This window comes from Pogona vitticeps, chromosome 1, assembly GCF_051106095.1.
Source record: "Pogona vitticeps strain Pit_001003342236 chromosome 1, PviZW2.1, whole genome shotgun sequence".
Taxonomy (NCBI): Eukaryota; Metazoa; Chordata; class Lepidosauria; order Squamata; family Agamidae; genus Pogona; species Pogona vitticeps.
The window spans coordinates 170,529,373-170,554,775 of NC_135783.1; the positions used below are offsets into that span (position 1 = coordinate 170,529,373).

The 25,403-nt window shown below is 41.8% G+C and overlaps 1 protein-coding gene and 1 long non-coding RNA gene across 2 annotated transcripts in view; one reads left to right on the top strand and one right to left on the bottom strand.

Annotated features, from left to right (window-relative positions):
- Positions 1-11,101, top strand: part of COL6A3 (collagen type VI alpha 3 chain) — a 125,967-nt gene extending 114,866 nt beyond the window's left edge. The window contains exons 43-44 of the mRNA XM_020802374.3: positions 9,160-9,330; positions 10,375-11,101. Coding sequence (XP_020658033.3) covers positions 9,160-9,330; positions 10,375-10,415 — 212 coding nt within the window. The 3' untranslated portion in view covers positions 10,416-11,101. The remainder of the gene's footprint in view (positions 1-9,159; positions 9,331-10,374) is intronic.
- The window catches only part of LOC110083711 (uncharacterized), a 40,218-nt gene continuing 20,878 nt past the window's right edge, over positions 6,064-25,403 (bottom strand). Inside the window, exons 2-3 of the long non-coding RNA XR_012080326.2 lie at positions 9,499-9,703; positions 6,064-6,244 (exon numbers count right to left, since the gene is read on the bottom strand). This is a non-coding gene — a long non-coding RNA (uncharacterized LOC110083711). The remainder of the gene's footprint in view (positions 6,245-9,498; positions 9,704-25,403) is intronic.

Below are 25,403 nucleotides of genomic sequence, written 5' to 3' on the forward strand. Positions count from 1 at the left end.
TTCATTTCATGTTGCTGTTGAAAATGGCTTCTGTTTTAACTTTCTGTGCCTTTTGCAGCTCTTAACGTTTTCAGAGTCATTTAACATTTGCACATTTTGAAATTCGAATTTGACAGATCCTTGCTTGCTGGACCTTGACATGGGCACACAGTGCAAGGAATATCAGGTTAAGTGGTTCTTTGACTACAAAAACAAGATCTGCACCCAGGTTTGGTATGGTGGGTGTGGTGGTAACGCCAATAGATTTGAGACAGAAGCTGACTGCATTAGCAGATGCTTGAAGCCATGTAAGTACCCACGTAGGGTTAACCCATTTTGCATTTTCAAATGTTAAGCAAAGTTTCAGAGCAGAAAAGGAAAAATAGGTTAAAAACAAACTCCACACACTTTTTTTCTACAGCAGACGAGAGAGTCATGCAGCTGCCTGTCCCTGAGACAAGTCACTTGTCAGGTAAAATCAGAAATAGACAGGTTTTTGCATTTTGTAATTTGTCATTATGTTGGATGTATCTTTCTTGGGTGCTTTATCATGGCCACTGTTCATACTTAACCATAAAATATGCCTCCTTGCTGCTTTGCTATCTGGCTGTAAATGTCTTCTGTTTCCTCATCTCAGTCTGCATGCATGTTATCATTTTGAGAAAAGCAATGTTTGTGTGAAAATGGTTATAAAATGGCACTTAGTTTATTTCTCTCCTTCATATCTGTTGTACAGTCTCAACATTCAGTACCGTCTCCACCAATGTCTGTCTTCCCCAAAGGCAGGACTTCACAGATCTCCGCAGTCTCTAGGGCAGGACACATGGACTACAGGAGCTTTCTCAAACACTAATATTATTTTATTAGTCAAGCTTATGACCCGCCCAGGCTTTCTTGTTGTGATGGGTGTATTGTAGATGCATGGGAAAATGCCTTCACACTGAGTCAGCATTATTAATAATATTGCTGCAAGTATTGCTATTTTCTTCTCTACAGGCAGATTTTTTTTGGCTCTACTTGAAAGTTCCTGGCATTCACTAGTACAATAAAAAGCCCATATCAACTGGAGATTGCCCCCCCCCATGGATATTGGAAACCGTGAATAACAGTATATATATAACTGTGTGTATGCATACCAGAATTTTTTTGTCACATACATTAGCACTAGACGTTGCCAGAGACCATGCTATGTATTCTTCACTAACAAGTATTCATAGCACACTCTCTTGCTCCCTCTAGTGGTCGGTTCTGGTAATACATGTGAAAATCATTTTTTCTGAATTTTTTCTTTTAACATTTTTAATATTTTCAGACCATGAATAAGTGAATCAGTGGATACTGATCCTGTGGATAAGGTGTCCTACTGTACTCTCCCTTCTGAGCACTAACTAGGCCTAACCCTTGTTCGCTTTTGAAATTGCAGGAGATTTAGTGTGCTCCTGGTAGTGTCATAGCCTCCTTTACCCTCAAACCAATATGCAGCAAGTGGAAAATCTGTCCATTGAGTTTGCCCATAGAGTCTATCATTATTTATCTATAAAGTTTGTCTCCTCACTGCTATCTATTTGGACAAGGAGCTAAACATGTGATTTCAGACACTTCTCCAGCTACAGCAGCCTCCATTTGTTTCTTCTTTCTCACAGGAAATGGGGAGTTTAATTTTCTTATTCTGACCCATCTAGAACAGGATTGAGGACAATGTCAACGAACATCACTCTATCATCTAAAACACTATCGAGTTCTCCCTAAACTTAGTGGGAAAGCAGAGGGAGGCTGGAAGTCCTGGCTAGTTCTAGAAATTAATTTCTCTAATGATAAAGAGTTTGGTCTAGGATATGTAGTGACACCTGAATAATCCTTGGAAAAAACTCTCTCAAGAGCACCCCATTAAAAGGAATAGAAAGATCACAAGTTTGAGTGTGGTACCAAACCATCTCCCAGATCAACTGCTGCACTGCTATCTATGTGGGGCTTCCCTTGAGGCTGACCCAGAGACTACAGTGGGTCCAGAATGCAGCAGCCAGACTGGTGGCTGGGGAGAGTAAATATGACCATATCACCCCAGTTCTGGCCAGTCTTCACTGGTTACCCAATTGTATCCCAGATCAGCTTCAAGGTTTTGACATGCATGTACGTATAAAGCCCTTCATGGCTTGGGACCAGGTTTCCTGTTGGAGCATCTTTCCCCAATGATCTGATTCACCAGATCATTCCAGACTGCTCCTTGGAGTAGCCACCCTGAGGGAACCCCAAAAGTCTTCCATGAGAGGCCTTCTTCTTGGTAGCACCAGTGATATGGAACCAGCTTCCAGAGGAGCTTCATCTTGCTCGCTCCCTGTTTTCACTCAGGAGGTAATTGAAAATTCAGGGAGGTTTTTCACCCTGACTTTGGTTGAATGGCCCACCTTTTGTCCTGCTATTATTGGCAAATTTATCCTTGGCACCATTTGGTTTAATGATTGCTGCTATTTGTTTCAAGTTGTTTTTTATGTATGTTTGTATATGAGTTTTTCATTGATGTAAGACACCCAGAATAGTGCTTCTACACTAATAGTGTTATATATAAATTAAAGTAATAAATATAAATTAAAGTGATAGATAGATAGATAGATAGATAGATAGATAGATAGATAGATAGATAGATAGATAGATAGATAGATAGATAGATAGATAGATAGATAGATAGATAGATAGATAGATAGATAGATAGATAGATAGATAGATAGATAGATAGAGTGGTGCCTCGCTTAACAGGCCCCCCGTTTAACAACAAATCCGCATAGTGACAATTTTTTGCGATTGCTTTTGCAATCGCATTGCGATGTTTCTAATGGGAAAATATCGCTTTGCGATGATCGGTAAGCTGTTTCGCTGATCGGCGGTTCCAAAATGGCCACCGGGTTTAAAAAATGGCTGCCTGCTGTGTTTTTGCACCCATTCCTCGCTTACCAGGCAGTGAAAATGGCAGGCGTATGGAGGATTTTCGCTTGAAGGTGCCTTTTTTGCCCATAGGAATGCATTAAATGGGTTTTAATGCATTCCTATGGGCTTTTTATTTTCGCATAGCAACAAATCCGTATAGCGACTATTTTTGCTGCACGGATTATCATCGCTATGCGAGGCACCACTGTACTCATCCTCTACAGACACTACTCAGACCCCATTTCTGAGTGCTTGAGTGCAGAGGCCATGAGATCAAATTGGAATATGAAGTAAAGTCATTTGATGGAGAGGACAGGCGTATGTCGATAGGATCCTCCTGCTCCGTAAGTCAGAGTATAAGACAAACAAGGAAAAAAGCACACGCATATTCTGCTGAGAGCATCCACATCAGTGGGGCGAGGCTGGAGGACATCCTGAAGACAACTCATCTATCAGAGATGGCAAGCTGCTTCTAGAAAGTGGTGGAGGGTAACATCCTTTATCTGGCCAATTGCCAGCATAGTTAGAGGAGGAAGTGTAGTGTTGTCACAAATAGGAAAACTTCTTCAAGGAGAAAGTTACTCAGGGCATGTCTACATTTGAACACCTAAACAGAAGGATTGAACTTTCCTTCAGTCTCTATTGTGTTTAAAATGGTAATCGGCATTCGCATGGGGCTATGGAATATTTGGGGAGTTCGGTTTTCACACTGGACACATTGCAGTTGGCATTTCAGCCCACAGCCCCCTTCTTTCCATCCTTTGGCTTTCCTTTTATGGCTTGTTGTAAACCAACTTAGTTTTCAAAAATACACATTCCAAGGTACCCTCTTTCATTTTGTCTTGCTTCTTTTTCCTGTCTCTTTTTAAAAAAATTACATGTATAGAGACGATACAGCACTAAATTCAATGGCAATAAAATAAATATTAAAAAAATCAGAGGACTGTCAAGGTGAGGGAAGAATGTGGGGGGGGGTGTTTGCGAGGTCTCATTGTTATAACATATTTTAATAACCACATCTAAGAAATCTGCTTTCAATCAAACATAACTATAAAATGTTAACATTAACATAATCAGAATAGTCTGAACTTGCAAGGATTCACAAAATCCAACATTAATTAAGCAGTTTATCCAAGGATTACATCTTGGAAAGTGATAGGACATTAGAAAACTGTGACATCCCATCTTAACATCCACCTCTAGAAAACTACTTTTAATCAACATATCTATAAAATTTAATGTGAACACAATCAGAATACTCTGAACTTACAATGATTTTTTTAAAAAAATCTAACATTACTTGAGCAGTTTACTCATGGATTACAGTTTGAAGTCACAAGCTGAAATCCTAAATAAGCTATCTGAGAAAACCTCCAGATGGTGTAGGATTTTTATATGTGTAGCCAGGAAAGAGCCACAGGAGGGGTTGGTGGATGTGTTGGCTGGATACCAGGATGTTGCAGGGGAGAAGCAAGAATTGTAAGTGTCTGCCGAGATGATTCAGGAGGATGCAGCGATAGGGTATGTGAGAGCACAAAAATGTACCAGACATTTTTGCAGACAAGCCAGGTAGAACTTCCTAGAACAGCAGGACCAAGAATTGTGAAAAATCCCAACAAACTAAATAGTGAATTATGGACTTTCAATTATAGCCAAGAATGATTTGCTGAAATAGTTGCTGATGATACTTGGTAATTTTAATTTTGGTAAGCTATTTGAACTGTAATGAAGGGAAATGCATACTGTAGAACTGGCACAAAACAAAACAGTGAGACACTGAGTTAAATATATTACAGGTTATGTATGCTCACTACTAGGCTACACCACTATAGTAAAGTAACTGGTCTCAACATTTACAGGACAAGAAGGGCCCAAGAAGAAGCTACCCAGAAGGAAATTGAAAAGGAGAGCAAAAAAGGTAGTGAGAGCAGGTATGAGAAAAAGGAGAAATTAACTGAATCAAGGAAAAGAGATATGGTGTACTGAAAAGAAATAGGTAGGAAAAGTATTGGCAAAAACGAACACTTGGTAAGGTTAGTTCAAGGGTAGGGTGCCTGTTCCATGTGCAGAAAGTCCATGTTTCAGTGCTTGATATGTCAGAGAACAGGAGGAGCAGCTCTGCAGGAGATTCCCCCAAGGCCACTGTAAGCCAATAGAAGGCAAATGAGCTCTGTGTAAGCAAATAACCCTGCAAGGTGAGGCATTAAGAGGTGGGCTCAAGGCAGAGTCACAAGTACTGGTTTTGGCATCTGAGCCATTAAACATGGTCTCCCTCCTGGGTATGAGCCCCCTTTCCAAAAAGAGAGAGAGAGAGAGAGAGAGAGAGAGAGAGAGGAGAGCATGGGAGACCTCAAAAGAAAGACATTTATGATTTCAAAGGGAAAAAAACATAGAAAGTGAATAGAGCCAGGAGGTGCTGCCATTTATGTTCCTGACATTCATAAGTAGATTTGCCTCTGAATGTTGGTGCCTTCTAAGTTTGGCACCTTGAGGCAATGCCCCACTTGCTCTTCCCTAGTTACAGACTTTGAGGACTCAATTTTGAGTTTGTCTTAGACAAAAAGACTATTGAAGCATCTGATTAAGTGCAGTAGTGCTTGCCATTATGAAGAGTTGATTGTGGAGTTCCTTGTAAAACTTTGCCTCCCTCTATCATAGTTCTAGTAAACATTAGATTGTTAAAAGCAGAATGATTCCCGATAATGATTATTACAAAAAAAGTTTATGTACTTTATTTTTAAATGATTGACTAATCCAACATTTTAAGAAAGCACTATTTGGCCAAGAGCTTTGGAAAAAGAGCTGTGGGGGGAACCACAACTTCCAAAATCCTGCTTCGAGCTCCTGCCACCATAAAAGAAAAAAACCAGGAACAGAATATGATGTCCCTCTCAAAAAGGGAGAGAGAGAGAGAGAGAGCTCATACAGTACATTGAAAAAGGAAGGTGATTATTCCTCAGAAGTGGTGATGTTTGTTTTCCTAACACTCGACAGTACAGTAGGTTCCACTCTAGGTTTCAGCATCCTCTCTAGACTCTGGTGGCCTGGTACAAAGCTGCTGTTGCCCTGTCTTACTTACAAATGTCCAGTGTAGTTAAAAGTAGAGTACCCTTTGCAGAGATTCCACGGCTCTCCAAAACTGGGGAAGGAAAAACAAAGTCCATGGAAATTAAGGGATGTATTTCATGATGAAGACCATCTCAATTATAATCATTCAGTAGTTTTGGAGGCAAGCCTTCACAGCTAGGGATGGGAGCAGGGGCTGATGCTGGTGACAGATATGTATTCTGTGGTCCCCGCAGTGCTGTGGTGAAATGAGCCATCCATAAGCATACAGTATTGCCTTATGAAAATTAAATCAAAGGTCAAAACAAAGTGTTAAAGGGCTGCCAGCTGATAAGCATCAATGAGAATGTCAGCCTTATGCACTAGGAAATCTGCTAGGAGCTTCTTAGGGGCTGACTGTAACCAATTTCCCCTCCAAAGAAGGAGAAAATGTGCTGAAATAAATAAAAAAACACCTATCTGCTGGATAATCAAGTTCCTTAAGAAGAGCAGACATTGTACAGTAGTCTAACATTTATCTTTGCATGACTGAACTCTCAGAAATAAAATTTCATTTTTCAGTGTCAGTAGATCAGTTACTTTTTAAAAGTAAATATTGTAAAAATCTTCATTTTAGAGGCCAGTTCTCAGTATCCTTTCTAATATGGTTACAAATACTAAAGTTGAACGTAAGGACATGTTCTGTCAAAGGCAAACTCTTCTTCCAGCAGCAGCTTTCTAGATTTTTAACATGACAGCATTCTTAAATGTCCTACTCTTCACATTCACCTTAAGTGAGAATCAGTCCTCAGATTACATGTGCTGACACTAGTGGACTTCAGATCCTCCCTAGTCCATATTTATTTGCATAACTTTGTGTACATTAAATGAATAACAAGTCACAAGGCTGTTAGCATTCTTTTAAAAGAATAATGAATTCAAAGTACATTTCCCTGGTTTCTTATCAATAACATATTTTCTGCAATTCTACCAAAACTTAATATATTGTACATAATATTATCTATATTAATGCCAAGTACTTATTGACTCCCCCCCCCCCCCGGAGGGGCTTTTCTTGTGCATATTAGCACATCAAGCATCTGTCTTCTAAAGGTGTATTTCACATTAACAGAAAAGCACTGCTTTAGATAGAATATCTGACTTCACCGTATCCTAGACCTTGCTGGTTTATGTTGTGTGCTTTTTTGGTTTGGTTTGGTTTTTGTTTGATATGGGTATGAGAAAAGATGTATAATTCCTGGCTTCCAGCCTGTTCTACTAATCAAAATATAAAATAGAAAACGTATACAGTGGTGCCTTGCAAGATGAATGCCTCGCCGGACGAAAAACCCGCAAGAGGAATGTTTTTTGCGATCGTGTTGGTGACTCGCAAGACGGCTTGTTCTATGGCCGTACTTTGCAAGACGATTTTTTTCCGCAAGACCAATGCCTCACAAGACGAAAATAATTCATTCGTCTTGTGAGGTTTCCAATAGGAATGAATTGCAGTGCATTCCTATGGGAAACCGCTTTTCGCAAGATGAAAATTTCGCAGGATGGTGCACTAGCGAAACAAATTACTTTCATCTTGCAAGGCACCACTGTATTTTTCTGGCCCAAAACTTCCAAAATCCTGCACACCATGGTGGCATTTAGAATCTGGTTATCTTGATATAGAAACTATACTCTTTCACTTTCTCCTTCCCTTTCTTCTATTTTCTTTGGAATAAAACAAAGAAATATTAGATTATCCTCTGGCCTCATGTCAGTGCAAGAACTTAACCAACTATGTTGTTCTTGCTCAGCATCTCCTTTAAATTTCATTGTTAGCCACTGTGTCTGCAGTGCTGGAAACAAGTGCAGGTCCTGAGGAACTGATGCATCCTTGAATGTTAACAGTGTATAAGAGGCAGATTTAATTTAAATGTGATACCAAATGTACACAGTGCCACATTGGTAAGTTCTTCTTGCTCAGCAGCAGGTATCAAATTAACAGTGGATTTTGGAGCCTATTTAAATAAGCTTAGATTGTACTGATTTAGACTGTACACTGGAAAAGCCACCCTATGTGGCCTTGGGCAAATTGCAGTCACAGCATGCCCCCAAAATAAGGGAATGGTAAACTACTTCTGAGTAATCTCTATCTAAAAACCCCTGAAAAGGGTTGCCATAGGTTGTAAATGACTTGGCAGCACATTATTATTATTATTATTATTATAGAAATCATGGTTTAAATCATAGTAATCATCATGGTTTAAGATGTTCTTGATCTATTTTAATTCTGCTGATGTAGCAAAGCCATATTCTTTTCAGTATCAGTTGCATACCCTCCTTGGTAATTGCTCCAAGCATGTGCCACAGAGATTGAGTCCACCTATGGTTTTTTTTTCTAGAAGAGAATTACTGCATCTAGAGTAGGGCATTTATTATCTTTCTGTTCTTCTTCTTTTAATCTCTGAGTTATGCTGTAGCATAGAGTTCATTGTATGTATATAGAACCTCTGTGCACACACCCCCTAATATTTCTTCTACCAAATCCACCACTTCCTTAAAGCCCAAATTCGGCTGTTGCCAATGCAGTGGTACAATTAGATAGATAGATAGATAGATAGATAGATAGACAGACAGATAGATAGATAGATAGATAGATAGATAGATAGATAGATAGATAGATAGATAGATAGATAGATAGATAGATAGATAGATAGATAGATAGATAGACAGACAGACAGACAGACAGACAGACAGACAGACAGACAGACAGACAGACAGACAGACAGACAGAAAGAAAGAAAGAAAGAAAGAAAGAAAGAAAGAAAGAAAGAAAGAAAGAAAGAAAGAAAGAAAGAAAGAAAGAAAGAAAGAAAGAATTCATTTATAATTGCATCAATTTTCAAAGTAAGGAAATAGACAGGATTTAATGTGCTTTTCTTTCCTGGGTGTCCCACAAGTTCAGCAGCACTTGTATTTGTCACTGACAATGTTTCTTGATGATTCTATGGCGACTTCTGTGTTTTCATGTATAAATGATCTCCTATTGGCCTTTAATACTGCATGCTGTACATAGAAAAGATTAATAAAAGTCACATATTTGTCATTGTCCCTCAAGCATGCTCAATGTCAGGGAAAGCTTTTCACCTTTTTCTCATTATGAACATGCAAAATAGAAAGATGTGCAAAAAATGTATTCATTATTTATCTGTTGATTTTCAGCCACAGAAGTCTGTTACTTAGCAAAAGAAGTAGGAACGTGTCGGAATTTCATGCTAAAATGGCATTTTGATGCAAATACTAAAAGTTGTGCTCGATTCTGGTATGGTGGTTGTGGCGGAAATGGAAACAGATTTAACACACAAAAAGAATGTGAGAATCTCTGCCTTTCAGGTAAGGTGGGGGCTATTCTTTTGTTGCAAACCTTTATGTGAAAGAGTAATTAATGAAATGCAGTTATACATTGAATTGTTGAGACAAGAAGAACATATGAAAAATGTTCTAAATTGTCACCATGACATGGTACTGTTGCAATAATGATTTATACAAGCATTCCCCTACCTGGAATTCTGCGGATATGTAACATCTATGTATGTTCCAGATAGCTTAAATTACATCTCTCAGCATAGTTGTAGAATTCTAGTTCATCACCTTTGGGAGGGTTCAGGTTCTGGAAGGCTGATTGATGCAAGTGGATCTTATGAAAAATCTCATTTCCAAATGTAAAATTCTTCTGGGTGCATGAGCAGAGTAATCCGATGAGAGCCTATAAAGGAAAATCATGAGAGAGTATCATAAGAACATAATTACAAAATTGTAGAGCTGGAAGGAGACCCCAACGATCAACTAATCCAACCCCTCTCCAAAGCAGGAAGTCCATGTTGCAAACGAGACAAGATTAAAAACCAACTGCTGTACTGTGGCCAGTCATTTGTGCCCAATCAGACTGACACCGTACAGTTGAAATCACCAGTCATTGATAGACTAGACTGAGACATCACTACTATATTTTAAGCCATATTTGTTTGCTAGAATTTCCAAATCCCATCATGTAGAAGGGGCTGCTGAGTTTCTATCTTCTGCCCACTCCGAGGTGAAGAATGAGACATGGAACTATGGCTATTCAAAGGGGGAGCGTTGAGAAATAGTGTACCTATGACTGGAACCAATGGCCATCATCTCAATAATCCTTTCTTATTGAGGTCTGATGTGCCCTCATTTTGTCTTATAAGGCATTATTCTCATCTAGCCTTTGTCTTTCTGTTACGTGATTCATAGAATCAGAGAATAATTGAGTTGGAAGGGGCCTGTAAGGCTAGTGAGTCCAATCCCCTGCTCAGTGCCAGAATCCAAATCAAAGCAGATCTGACAGATGGTTCTCCAATTTTCTCTTGAATGTTTCAATGAAGTTCTAATAAAATATTGTTCCTTTTACAGCTCCTATCACGGCTAGCATTGGGACTACAATAGGAACTTAAGCCACACCGAAAGATCAACACATACCTCTCTCAGAACAAGGGGTCAGCCATTGCCAACGTACCCCTTATAGAAGCTAAGGGTATAAACTACCTTGCACTGTGCTATTTCTGCTTTACGTTCCAAGCAAACCTTGAAGAACGAGTTTTGCTGCATGACTTTATCAATATGGTGCTAAACTGTTTGTGGACTGAATGCTAAAAGTGTCTGGGATATATTCTATACTTTCAACATTATGTTGTATCTACCCACCACAGATGTTAATTGTTTGAACAAATTACCATTTCTTTGGATTCTGGTATCATGCCTGTTTCAGGCAATGTAGATTAGAAAATAATGGGGGAAATCACTGCAACAGTTATGTACTTGCTTTTACCATTTCCATAATAGAGCATAACTTTAGATGGAAAGCCTTATATAAAAGGAATAATCAGTTCTGAAACAGAAGCAGTCCAATCAAATCCGGAAGAATGCAACATTTCTTAATACAGATGCACTGCTGGGACCAACAACTAAGGTTTGTTTAAAAAAATGAAACACGTACAATATTTTGGCAGTCCTCTAATGTTGTGTGTTTTATAGTTTTAAAAATGTTGGCAGGGGTGGGAATTGTATTTTTATTGTGTTTTTGTTGTTAGGAAATCTATACAAAAGAATTTCTAAATAAAGTTTAATTGTGGTTTTGAAACACTTTTCATTCATTTCTGCATATATGTATATACAAAAAAACTATAAAGATTTAAATATGTAAATAGGTTTAGGCATGTATCTGGCCAAAAAATAGACAGCAACTGTAAAAACTCTGGTGTCACAAAGATGGCAGAGATAGGTTGTGAACTGATGAAACTTCCTGTCAACTTTGCAGATGTACAAACATAATAAGATTGTAATTTGTCCCTCTGGATATCCATGTGTTATCCATTCCTGGATAGGAAAACCAGTAGGACATAGAAGCAGACCCTCCCTCAGTGCCCCTACTCACAGAGAGATTACATATCTTCTTCTAAGTCAAAACATTCCCAATATGTATTCTCGAAGGCTTTCATGGCCAGGATCTGATGGTTGTTGTGGGTTTTTTGGGCTCTCTGTCCGTTTTCTGAAGGTTTTTCTTCCTGATGTTTCGCCAGTCTCTGTGGCCAACATTTTCAGAGGACAGGAGTAGGAACATGGACAGAATTCCTACTCCTGTCCTCTGAAGATGCCGGCCACAGAGACTGGCGAAACATCAGGAAGAACAACCTTCAGAACACAGCCAAAGAGCCCAAAAAACTCACAACAACCATTCCCAATATCTTTGTACACTGTGAAGGTTTAGTGCTCCATACCTGCAAGCATCACAGCCCTCAGTATTGTACTCCAAAAAGTAATTTATTTATTTATTTATTTACATTTTTTTTAGCTGCACCATTATCAATGGTCGCTGGGTGGTGTACGACAATGTTAAAACTTTGAAACCATTAAAAATAGGCAATATTATAATAATACCCTATATTTAAAACAGTCATTAAAACATTAATATAAATAAATCCTGCGGCTCATATGGGCAACTGAAGGATACTATTTAATTAAAATACTGGCTAAACAGAAAGGTCTTTGCCTGACACCAAAAAGCCAAAAGTGTCGGAGCCAGGCGGATCTCTATAGGGAGGGTGTTCCAAAGTTGGGGGGCAAGAGCCGAGAAGGTCCTATTTCGTCATGCCATCCCCCTCACCTCTTTCAGAGATGGCACCTTCAGAAGGGCTTCCTGGCCTGATCTTAGAGGACGGACAGGCTTGTATGGAAGAAGGCAGTCCTTTAGGTAACCAAGTCCTAAGCCGTTTAGGGCTTTATATGTCAAAGTAAGCACTTTGAATTGGGCCCGAGCAGCAACCGGCAGTCAGTGTAAATTTTTCAGAACTGGCATGATATGAGTCTGCGCAGTGGCACCACTTATCAGCCGCACAGCCCAGTTCTGTGCCAGTTGCAGTCACCGGATCGTCTTCAAAAGCTGCCCCACGTATAGCACATTGCAGTAGTGCAGTCTGGTTGCTACCAGTGCATGTGTGACTCTTGCCAGGCTCTGCTCATCCAGGTAAGGGCAAAGTTGATATATTCTCCACAGCTGTAAGAAGGCTCCCATGGACACCGAGTCCACCTGGTCAGACCCCAGTCAAGGAGCATGCCCAAGCTGCAGACCCTGTCCTTTAGGGGGAGTGTAACCCCATTTAAGGCAGGGAAATGGCCCTTTAACCTATCTGGTGGAGCACCTTCCAGCAGCACTTCCAACTTGTCTGGATTGAGCCTCAGTTTATTGAGCCTCATCCAGTCCCTTATCGAGTCCAGGCACGAGTTCAGAGCAGTGACTGCCACACCTAGATTGGTAGAGAATGAGACATAGAACTGGGTGCTGTCAGCATATTGCTGACTCCTCAGCCCAAACCTCCTAACGACCTCCCCCAGCGGTTTCATGTAGATATTGAATAGCATGGGGGACAGTATAGAGCCCTGAGGAAACCGCCATGGTATTCTCCTCATACCTTCTTTCTGGTGCTAGTAGCCCAAGTCTCAAAAGAACCCCAGATTCTCATAAGAACTCAAAAGGACCATGTGAAAAGGACAGCAAAGCTGAGGCCAGCCTGGCCTCCAGTGGAAGGGGATTCGAGAATCTGGGAACTACAACAGAGGAGGCCCTCTCCTATATCCCCACCAGACCCCCACCTGTGAGAGTGGTGGGACCAGGAGAAAGGTCTCCCCTGATGATAACACCATAAAGGGCGACACAGTTATTCTGAGTCATTTTGAAACTTTTGGATTCTTTTGAGGATTGTGTAAATTAATCAAATAATTCAAAAACAAGTTGGAAAATCTTTACCAGGAGTTCCAAAATTTGTCTCTGTATTTAAATTGTCCAGTAACCAGAAAAAAACAAATTGGGGAGGGGATAATGACAATGTCACTGAACTAAGGACATATGCTATAGCCTCCACCTGTCATCTCACACAAGACATAGCTTAAAAAGTCTCACCCTGTTTTTATGATTGAGATAGCACAGGGTTGGTTGGTTTGTTTGTTTGTTTGTTTGTTTGTTTGTTTGTTTATTTATTTATTTATTTATTTATTTATTTATTTATTTATTTATTTAATTTATATCCCGCCTATCTAGCCAACTCAGGACCACTCTATACATATATATTAAAGATATACCCCCCTGGATACACACATTAACATGATAAGGGGTTTTGAAAGAGCCAAAAAAGCCATCAGGAGTAGAGATGGGCCGTATGTAGAAACAAATCACAATTTTTTAATGAATATCACATATTTATTGCTCCATATTCATCAATTCCAAGAGACTCTGATGACTATGAAACAATGAATATTTACCTGGTTTTATTTGTCAACTCATCAATTTGACTATACTGTATTCGTCAATCTGTCAACCCTTTTTTAGGCCTCTGTGTCATCTCTGCAGTTTCTTTGTGCCAAGATGGGAAATCCTGGATTGCCATGTCAGAGAGTCAACAGTGCTGCTGAAAGGGTTGTGAGGGTGTACCTTTTTCAGAGGCTTTATATAAGCCTTTTCCCTGGAGCCATTTCCCACTTCTGCTCTGAGTCTCTTGGCTAAGAGCAGTTGTCGCTGGCTGTGGTTGTGCTTTCACTTTTGTGACAGCAAAGCAAACATTTATTTTCCTCATTTAATTCATTTCGTATTTCTTCCATTAATATTATTTGAACTTTACTGGGGAATTTGGGTGAGATTTCTTTAGCTATGTGGGTATTTCAGTTAGGCTAGTTCTTTTTGGAGGGTTGTATTCAGGCAGGTTGGGTGATCTTTTGGAGGGGGTGGATTTGTGTGTGTGGATTTGTTCCCTTTCCCCAAAATTTATTTCCTAACTGAATGCTTGAGTGTCTGTGTGGTACTGGTTCTGCTTGCTGATATCTCTCTTTGTGTGTGCTTCTCCAGCCTATGTGCTGAGAAAATACATTCAATTTAAAATAAACTTATTCTTCATTATAATTTTCATTTGTGGGACATGAGAGAGGGCTTTTTTTAAAGGAAGGTCACATTTTAGTTAAAAAAATAATTCTTCTCAGAGGCTTGTGTTCAGGCAGGGTGGGTGATCTTTGGGGGGAGCACTCTGTGTCTGGGGGAATGTGTTTCTTTAGGGTGTCTGTTTAGTTATTTAGGGTATAAGTAGTTTTCCTGCTCCTCCCCCCATTACTATTTTTTAAAAAATTAAATCCCTTCAATACTTCCCCCAACATCAATTTTAAAAATAAAATGTATTATTACACCCCCTCTCTATTATCCCTCTTAGTTTTTCCTTCCCCTGCCATTTGTTTGTTTAGTGGTTGGGCAGGCAGGGATCTAGAGCAGGCAAAAATGAATGGCAGCATCCATAATGGGGTATCTAAGGGGAAGAAGCCTCTGAAGCTGCTCAGGATAGGCACCACCACCATTCCTCCTTTGGCTGCAAGGCCTGCTTTGTGGTGTTCCAGAGGGAGTCAGACCCCAGGCATCTGTCCTCCACCACCCTAACATCTGGAGAGGCGCCACTCAGGGCTCCTATCTGGGGAAGGCTGTTTGTCACTGCTGTCTGAGGGGAGAGGAGAGCAGCCCCGGGGGGGGGGAGAGAAGTGCGGAGGCAGAAGGAGGCACCTCCTTACAAAAGGGCATCCACAGGGGTTGCTGGTGCTGGGAGCATGAGGCAAGCCACACTCCACGAAGTTGCAACCATTGGGTCTGCACTGACCTTCACCCAGTGGTCTAAGGGGAAGACACAGGAGGGGGCCACTCATCACCGAGACAACTTCCCTGCTCGGGCTTCCACTGTTCACTGTCAATGCCCTGGCCTTCCACCCATTGCTGCATTTTTTCACCCCTTGGAACAGCACACACTTATGGAGAACCCTTAGTTCTAGAGTGATGCCCTCACTCTGTGACTCTGTGAGGGAAGTGGTCCATGACCAGCTTTCAAGGGCAGAGGGGCAAAAGGCACACTTCATGCAGACCTGTGGAGTAGAGATCATCACACCTACCTCTCACAAACAGCCCACTGGTAGCAGCCGGAAGTGGCAGGCTATTGGTGACAGGACTGGGGTGGGGGGGGGAAGGAGGCTTTTCCTGCCACCAGGCTACAGCTGCGCTCTCCTGCAGGTGCAGCACATGAAGGACCAGGCAACAGGGAGGAACATTGCTGATGAGTTCCTTTCTGTTCTGCAGCAGTGGGTATCAAAGGTGGAAGTCATCTGTGGCTTCATGATCATGGATGTGGGGCACAACATGTTGGTGGCATTGAACGTGGCAGGCTTCAAAGGCATCATATGCATGCTGGACAAATTACACCTCGTAGCATGTGATGCCATTGGCCTGGGCAGCCATGTCAAGCCCGAGTTGGATGCAGGCTTCAGCAACACCGCCAACTGGTGGTCCACTTCTGACACAGCTTGAAAGCTGCCCACTGACTGTGTGAGAGGCATCAGAAGTTGGAGGAGGAGACACACATTCTCCCGGTGGACCTGCCAACCAGGTGGAACTCCACCCACACCATGGTGCCCCACCTGGTGGAGCAAAAGGCCATGTGGGAGGACATCATGTCCTCCATGCCCATTCTGCCCATAGGAAGAGAGTGCCCTCTTCCGAATGGTGGAGGTGCTCAAGCCCTTTCATGAGACCACTGATGTCCTGTTTGGTCACGTGGCCAGTCTGGGGCAGGTCATTCCCCCTGATTCATGCCCTCAACTGGTTCCTGGTGTCTGCTGTGGTGCAGGGATCCTCCCTCGTGCCGTGGACCAGGGCCTTGGTGAAGAGGCATGTGGAAGTAACTCCATCCTGTCTGCAGGGACAGAGTAAGGTAAACCTGCCTGTGTGATCCTCAGATCAAGGGCAGCTTGGTGACACACACCACAGAGTTCAAGGAGTGGAGAACGGAGCTCCCTACCAAAGTCTACAGGGCATATTCATCAAAAATTGCACAACACGTGTATGGGGAGCCAGAGATGCCAGAGCACAAGTCAGAGCAAGGGGAGGCTGGTTCCCAGGAGCCACAGGTAGGGACGTCTGCTGGTGAGGGCTCCAATCCCCATTACTGGAGTTTTGTGGTGACCTGGGCAGTTGCTGCAGAGGACAGATGGTCAACAGAGCAGGAACAGGCAGAGATTATAGTGCGGGAGTACCTTTCAGTGCCTCCCCAGTCCTCCTGATCAGATCTCCTCAATTCCTGGGCCTGGAAAGTGGTCACATACCCAGAGCTGTCCACCGTGGCCATGGACCTCTTCCACCACCCCCACCAGTGTCCAGAGTGAGTGTGTGTACTCCCATCTTGGAGACATGTTCCGACCACACTGCTTGCATTTGGATCCCATAAGTGTGAAGATACTGTCCTTCATCAAGGTGAACCTTCCCTTGATGGGGTTCTCTATCAAAGAGGCAGGGTTCCAATGACAGTCTCTCTGCTACCCCACCACCTGCCTGCCCACCTGAGCCCCCACTGGATCACCATACTCTCTGCCCGCCCACCTGCCCCAATGCCTATTTATTTATTTATTTATTTATTTATTTATTTATTTATTTATTCATTTATTCATTCATTCATTCATTCATTCATTCATTCATTCATTCATTCATTCATTCATTCATTCATTCATTAGATTTATACCCCACCCCCCTAGACAGCGTCTACTCGGGGTGGTTTACCTTATTTCTGGCCTTCTCAGGCCAAATTCTCCAGTCAAAAGCCTCTATCCCACACCTGTGTGCCAGATTTCTGCCATGTAAAAAAGAAACCTGCCTGCCCCAATGTCCCTCCCCACGCTGTCCCAGAAGAACCACACTTGGTACTTGAGGTGCCTGAATCCCACCTCTTGGGAGATCTTGCCCGCCATCCAGAAACGACCAGCCTCTCAAACACCCCCAAGGCTTCATCTATTCCCTTAGTGCCTGCTGGGGCTAAACCCTGCCTAAATTCCAAACGCCTCAGTTCACTGTTCCATCTGCCTCTTTAAGGCCTTCTCACGCCAAACTCTACCTGAATGCCCAAGGATTTAGTGCCTGAGGGAGTATCCTACCTGGAAATCCAACACTTTAGTGCCTGGGACGTCTTTGAGTTATATTTAATAAGGAAAACTTTTCAGATCTGCTATACTTCTTTCTAGCCATGTACCTTCCAGATATTTTGGACTACAAGTCCTGTTAGTCCAAACAACATGACTGGGAGAAGGGGGAGGATGATAATAGCTGTAGTCCAAATTATTTAGAGTACACCAGGATGGAAGAGGCATACCATATCCATTTATGTATGTTATATATATTTCAAGAAGCTTTTGTAAGAGCAAAAGTATTTGAACTGAAACATTTGATTGGGGAGAATCAATTAAGTTAATATGCTTTAGATATTCTATTCAAAACAAGAACCATATCAATATGTGTTTCTGGCACAATTCTTAAATGAGTGCAGAAATGAAATGAATACAGCAATTTTGTACTAATTTACCTAGAAGTAAACTTAATTTAACCCAATGAGATTCACTATTATACTCTTCCATCTGGATTTTGGAGCACAATAATACATGCAACTCACTAAAACCTGGCCCAGTTCTGTCTTCAAAAACAACAACAGTAATAACTGAAAGTGCAACTCAGAAGTAAGTCAACCCAAATGAGTTTTACTCCTGGAGAAAGGGAGCCTCCCACTTATTTCAGCCAACTTCCACACACTGCATCCTCTCTCCCCATCCATCCCAACATGAGACCACTAGGCTGAAATGTCTATGGAGATATATATTTAAAACAGGATCGGTGCAAAAGCAGACCAACTTCATCTTGCACATTCATATCATTGATTCTTGTCTTTGCAATGTCTGGTGAGTGAAAAGAATCACATGTTTAGTAGCAGGGTACTGATTTTACACCATCCCACCCACTCCACACATTTTGCTAAAGGCAAAAAAAAAAAAAAAAAAAAAAAAAAAAAAAGTGGAGGAGAAGAAGGCAAAAATATCTTTCTGGGCACTTGGCAATGCTATCTATAATCTCTTTTCCCAGAAGGCCATGATTACAATGGCAGTGAACGAAATAGGCCAGAACCTGGAGGCCTGTTCTGTTCTCTTTTCCAGAGGAGGCCTGCCATGGCCAAGTGCTCCTTATTTGGTCACCAGGTAAATTCTTTATGCTGTCCTTACAATGGGGGTCGGCAAAGCTATTGTTTGACTGCATCTCCCATCAGCTCAAGCCAGGACAGCTAATGAGGAGGAAAGGAGGGAGCTGTGGCATAGCATCCAGAGGGCAGCACTTTGCCCATCCCACGCTGTAGTCATCATGCACAAAAAGGAGCTTCTTTTGAAACAGGGGACTACAGAGTTTTGGGATCTTTCTTTGTATCAACTCCTCCTTCTCAGTTTGTTCCATTTAAGATAGCATTTTATTTTCCTTTTGTAATTTGGGTGGGAGTTTGAATAGCTTCACCTTTGTTCAAACTGGCAAAAGCTCATGTGTGATAACTAGCTGTTAATTACCCCTCCTTTCGCTTTTAATTCTGAGGCATGGCAGCACAACAGGATTCACAGCTTGACTTTCTTGGGCCTTTTATGGAAGCAGGTGTTCTTGCTGGAAAATGTTCAGCAGCTGCATTCCAGGGCGTACATGGAAACAATTGCCAGTCCCTTGGAAAAGCATCTGCCAGCGTGGCTGGAGACAGAAGACCAAAAATAACTTACTGCGGTTCATCAGAGCCCCTTTGCAGGCAGAGGCAGATTAGCTTTGGCTGTAACATGCTAAGGGGTGGGGTGGGGAAGCAAAGACACATTGAACTCAGGATTAACATAATCATCTCCAGCCATGCTTTTCATATCCGGCCATTCTGCAGTATTTTACGTGTGCTTCCCTAAACTCTTGTTCTCTAATCTGGAGTAAATACATCCTGTTATGTTGAACTATATTGGCAAGTATCCTACTGCCTCAGTGCAGAACAGGACAATTATAGAAGTGTCCAGCACCTCATTCCAGCAGACCTCTGTTATACGCCTACTTGTGCAACTGATCTTGCAACCAATACAAGAATGTGCACATGATGAGGGACCCATGTGAGCAAGAAGGATACTTACACAATGGTCCTTCTGCTCTGTGCTTAAGCAATAAGATACCACCCATGGAATCTAGATGAGAGAGTCACCCTCCAGATCCTGCTGGACTGCAACTCCCATACAACCTGGTCAACATAGCCAAAAAGGAAGGCTGATGGATGTTGCAGTCCAACAAATTCGGGAGGACTCCAACCCTTCACCAAGATTCAGCTCCCTATACTATGCTGAGAGGTTTGGCCACAGCTTATGAAAGAAAGACTTGCAACTATGTTAAAATAGAAATTGAACAGCTCTCCCAAAGAAAAGAGTCTCTCCATGAAGAATCATAACATGGCCATGCCCAACTCCATTTGTTTACTAATTCCTATTCTGCCTCAGCCTCATAAGCAAATATTAAGGAAAAAGTGTACATGAAATAAATGAGTAATAAAGTGATTCTTAAAAGTCAAGTGTTCGTGGTGATCTGAACGTTCTGCCAGAGTGTGTCTGTAACAAATACAGTACATATTTTCCAAGACCATAAAAAGTTATGAAAAGCCATGCCAGAAGGTACTAAAAGATTTTCTAAGTCAATATTCTTTCTGCAGCCATCAAGTCATATTTGACTTACAGCAATCCTAACCCCTTGTAAAAAGGGAATTTTAGGTTATTATAAATTAGTCAATAAAGCTGTGGCCCTAGTTAACCCATATATCTGTGTCTGTCTCTTTATTCCAGACTGGGGGGGGGGGTGGCAAAGCAATCCTAATAGGGATCTCAATGTATGTGAGATATTTAAGGAGTGTTTTTACTGTTACCACCCACCTAAATTTCCCATGGTTTATCAGCAATTCAAGCCTAGGTTTCCTGAGTCCTGGCTCATCACTTTATCCACCACACCAGAGTGGATACAATATCCTGTGTAAGGAAGCCATTTGGAAGAAATGAGGGCAGCTGCACACCCCATCTTGTATTCTCTAGCGACTGATGCACAGATGTCTCTAATAATGGTGGTGGAACATAACCATCCTGATCAGTAGCTCCTGATGGCCCGAATTTCCGTGAATTTATCCAATCATTTTTGGCAGTGAAGTTCATAGTAAGCTCATGTATTTTGCAAAGAAGTTTTGTTGAGCTTGTGAAAGGCAGGAAAATTGAACATTTTGTAAGACCAGATACATAGTAGGGAGTAAAAAAAAAATCCATGCCAAAGGGAGCTTTAGAATTCAAGGACTGACACTGTAACTGGTAGAGAGAGCTTTGCCTTGGTAAGCGGCGAAGTAAGTTTAAGCTTACGGTTTGTCAGGCAGGACTGACCTCTGTATCTTCCTGATGGAAGAACTAGGAGTGCTGTTAGATGTGTTAGTAAAAGAAGATAACCTTTCTAGGGAAGACTGGCTTTTAGTGTGCAGTTCACTGGTTGTATTTCTGTGCAGGGTTCCTGTATGTATCTTGTTACATTTAATCCATATGCCTGTTATGAAATAAGTATTGCCCATCCCCAACCAGTAAATAAAGAGGTGAGACATAAGAGATGACTTTCAATTTGGGCCACTATTACTTCTTTAACTCTCCTGATCCCCCCAATGTCACCTTTGCTCTCCAAGCCAAACAGAAAAGAATGCTGTTCCTGAAGAGGAGTACATGTGTCCATCCACACACCCCTAAAAACAAACAGGCATAATTAATTCCCCCATCTAATTGCTGAATTAAAGGGCATGGATAGCAATTGTCGCATTTGGACCTCCAACACAAAATCCTGGCCATACTTTCACCCCTTTAGTACTATCATCGATGCAGCCCCTGTCTGGAAAGAGTGCATGCCAGATTACATATTTTCAAACCTAAACCTTCTGATTAGCACGCTAACTAGGAGTGGATTGAATAGAACAACCATCAGGTGGATACACCGTTGGCTACAGAATCATACTCAGAGGATGATGATTAATGACTCCTTCTCCAACTGGGAGGAGGTAACAAGTGGGGCACCCCAGAGCCCAGTCCTGGGGTCATTGCTCCTCAACATTTTTATTGTATTTTTTTTTCAACTTTGTAATCACTTTCAATAGGAGTAGGGGTTGGGGTGTGAATACAGGGGAATAAGGAGGGGAAGAGACTCTTCAACATTTTTATTAATGACCTGGATCAGGAGATGCAGGGAATGCTAATCAGATTTGCAGATGACACAATGTTGGGTGGAACAGCTAATACTCTGGAAGACAGTGTGAGCCAGTTATAAAAGATCTGGAAGTGCTGAAACACTGTTGTACTAACCAGGCAGTTGAGATTGACCACACACAGACTCAGCAGATTAAGAACAAGCGCTGTTTATTTCGAGTGATATTGCTCGGGTCTCTCAAAGTGAGGGACCCCAAAACTTCAGTCCGACAAGCTTTTATGCCTTCTAACCACAAGGAAATAAAAGTATAGAAAAATAGTCATTGGCTGACAAATAGCTCAAGGGGTTTATCCTATAGGGTCTCTACCTATGGGACAGCAAAAGGGGCAGGTAATTCTAAGTATTCTGCAGGCAGCTCCCCCACCCCTGGTTTCTGCTAACATAGTTGCAAGCCATTTCTTGTAAATGTTTCAATAGGAAATCAGGTAGACTGCAAGCTAGCAAGTAGGTACCTAGCTGACCGCTGAAGAATTCATGCTTTTGAATCGTGGTGCTGGGGGAGACTCTTGAGAGTCCCCTGGACTGCAAGGAGAACAAACCGATCCCTTCTGAAGGAAATCAACCCTGAGTGCTCACTGGAAAGACAGATCCTGAAGCTGAGGCTCCAATACTTTGGCCATCTCATGAGAAGAGAAGACTCCCTGGAAAAGACCCTGATGTTGGGAAAGTATGAGGGCAAGAGGAGAAGGGGATGACAGAGGAAGAGATGGTTGGACAGTGTCACCGAAGCGACCAACATGAATTTGGCCCAGCTCCGGGAGGCAGTGGAAGATAGGAGGGCCTGGCGTTCTCTGGTCCATGGGGTCATGAAGAGTTGGACATAACTAAACAACTAAACAACAACAAAAGTCCCAAGGAATGTATTTCTGTCCTTCCAGTTCCCATTATCCCCTGTCCAATTTAAATGTGTAAAACATTACAACATAATTGCTAGAAGTGAAATAAATCTCTTTGAAATTACTTGTATGGATAAACAGTCTCAGCAGTTGTGTTACAGATGCAAAGTGATTTATGGGAGAAGGACAGAGAGTCATGCTGCTTCAGTTAAACCGCTCCATTTGATTCAAAACAGATGTCTAACCTTTATCTCCATATCTGCATGAACTAAAGGAGTTGATTGAGGGGGAGCACAAAAAACAGCAGCTGGAGCTAGTGGAAACTCAAATATCTTTCAAACTCTCAAAAGAAGAAGGAAAAAATTGGCTAGAAAACTTTTTTCCTGTTAAAACTATATGGCTTGGTTTTAAAGTAGCTGCTATAGCAACTGCCAAGAATTGAAGCCATCCACAATCCATCTCATTAAGTTACTAATATTTTTACTGCTAACAAGTCAACAGTTCATGTCAATTCAATTCTAGAGGAAATCTCTGGGCAGAATTGCTCCTCTTTAACTCCATGCCTTAGAGTCTAAGGCAAAGCAGTATTTATAAAAATGAAGAGAGAAATAAATATTTTGATTTAGAGAAGCTGGAAACCCAAGGATCACCAGCTTGGCTTGGAAAAGAGAAAGGTTTTTGGCATCCATGTTCCTCAGTCCTGAAATCAAAGCAAGGCAGCTTGTGGCCTCTACAGAAATTCCTTTATGCGGCACCAAAATAGACTGATGTCTTTATACCATATTAAGTGAATCTGAATGCATGGATACTAAGGGTCAAACCAGATAACTTGCTTAGCTTTATTTACATGTGGCATTCTAGGCAAGTTTCCAAAATATGTTGCCCACCCAGGCCCCGAAATGAAGATGCAAGTCAGTGAGTTGGATTAAATACGGGCCACACTTTATTAAAACAATTCTGATTGTATCAACCAATTTTCCAAAATTGAGGGGGCCTGCGGTAGTGTGGAGAAAAAATTGCATGTCATCCACGATACCCTTATCACTCATTGGGTGAGTCCCAGGCCCCAGGTTCCAGCAGTCTTGATGACAGGAGAAACCTGGCCGGCCTCTATTAAACACCCCAGACCTCGAGCCATCTATATTTGATGACTGTCGGTCCGAAAGTGGCCCAGCGCATCTTACCGCCTCCGACCCTGTAATCGCACGATTCGCAGGACCGGTAGGTCTGATGCGCTGCTGGCTTAGCATAATTATCAAAGGGACACACCGAGACAACCAGTTTTTCCTGCACTACCCGTCAGTGTGACTGAGAATAAAGACCATCAAATGCCAACAACCCTTCTCCAGTGTGGGATAGGCAAAAAATCCCCCCATCCAAAAGCCAATCAGGATCGAGGTCAAAAATTCCTATCTGGCCTCAAAAAGGCAACCCATGTAACACACTAGAAAGAGGGTGGGCAGGTGGGTGCCAGAAAACGAAAGAGGACGCGTTGAGGCTGGCGTTTCTTTAAATAAACGGCAGCCCACACCCATTTACCACGTGGCCCTGCTAACTTGCGTTTCTCGGGGCCGGGAGGCAAAGCCGGTTTCACATTTCGAGGGCACCGCAACACCCCTCCTGCGACCGTAAAAATCATGTAACTGATTATGGAAAAGGTCAAAAACGGATGCACTACATCTCCAAGGTTACGGTCGCAGGAGGGGCATTGCAGCGCCCTCGAAATGTGAAACCAGCTTTGCCTCCTGGCCCCGAGAAACGCAAGTCAGTAGGACCACGTGGTAAATGGGTGTGGGCTGCCGTTTATTTAAAGAAACGCCAGCCTCAACACGTCCTCTTTTGTTTTCCTCAATGCAGTCAAGAGATCTAATAGAATTTCACATGCACAATATGGTCAATTATATAATTGACCATATTGTGCCTGTGAAATTCTATTAGATCTCTTGACTGCATTACTGGGTTAAATCAAGGAAGATATTTGTCTGAATCATTACAAATTAGCATGGATTTTTACAACTAAAGCCAGGTTATAAACAGTTACAAAATGACAAAGGTGTGAAGTATCCTGCCTAAATATTAAATAAGATATAGCAGACAGCAACTAAGTGTGGACTGGATAGAACAACTGTCAGGTGGACACATAGTAGTTTACAGAATTGTTTTGACAGACTGATTATCAAGGGCTCATCTTCAAACTGGGAGAAGGTAACAAGTGGGGCACAACAACACTCCGTCCTGGACCTGGGTGCTCTTCAACATTTTTATGACTGATTGGATGAAGGGGCACCAAGAGTGCTTATCAGATTTGTGGATGACACAAAATTGGATGGAATACTAATAACCTGGAGGACAGAAACAGAAGTAAAAAAGATCTTGATAGGCCTGAGGACTGAGGTAAAAAAAGAGAGAGAAAAGAATGACATTTAACAGGGTTATAATTGTAAAGTTCTACACCTAAGGAAAAAACAAACACACGGTTAAGAAATGGGGGATACTTGGCTCAGTATTACCATATGTGAGCTGTTGAAGATCATTCACAACAGATCTTTGAACTGTTACAGATCACAAGTGGAATATGAGGCAACCATGCAATGTAGCTGCAAAAAAGACAAATGCCATTTTAGGCTTCGTTATAGTCTCCAAATCCCATTAAATACTACTTCCCCTCTATTCAGAACTGGTTAGGCTTCATCTTGAGCACCGGGTCCCATTCTGAACACTGAACAAACTGGGTGCCAACAAACTGAAAAAAGTTCAAAGGTGGACTGGAACAAGTTCAGAAGGTGGCAAGAAAATGATCAGGGGACTGGAAATCATTCTCTATAAGGAAAGATGGAAACAACTGGGCATGAGAGAAGAAGACTGAGAGTATGTATGATAGTATTTTTCAAATATTTGAGAGGTTTTCAAACAGATGAGGGGCAGGATCTGTTCTC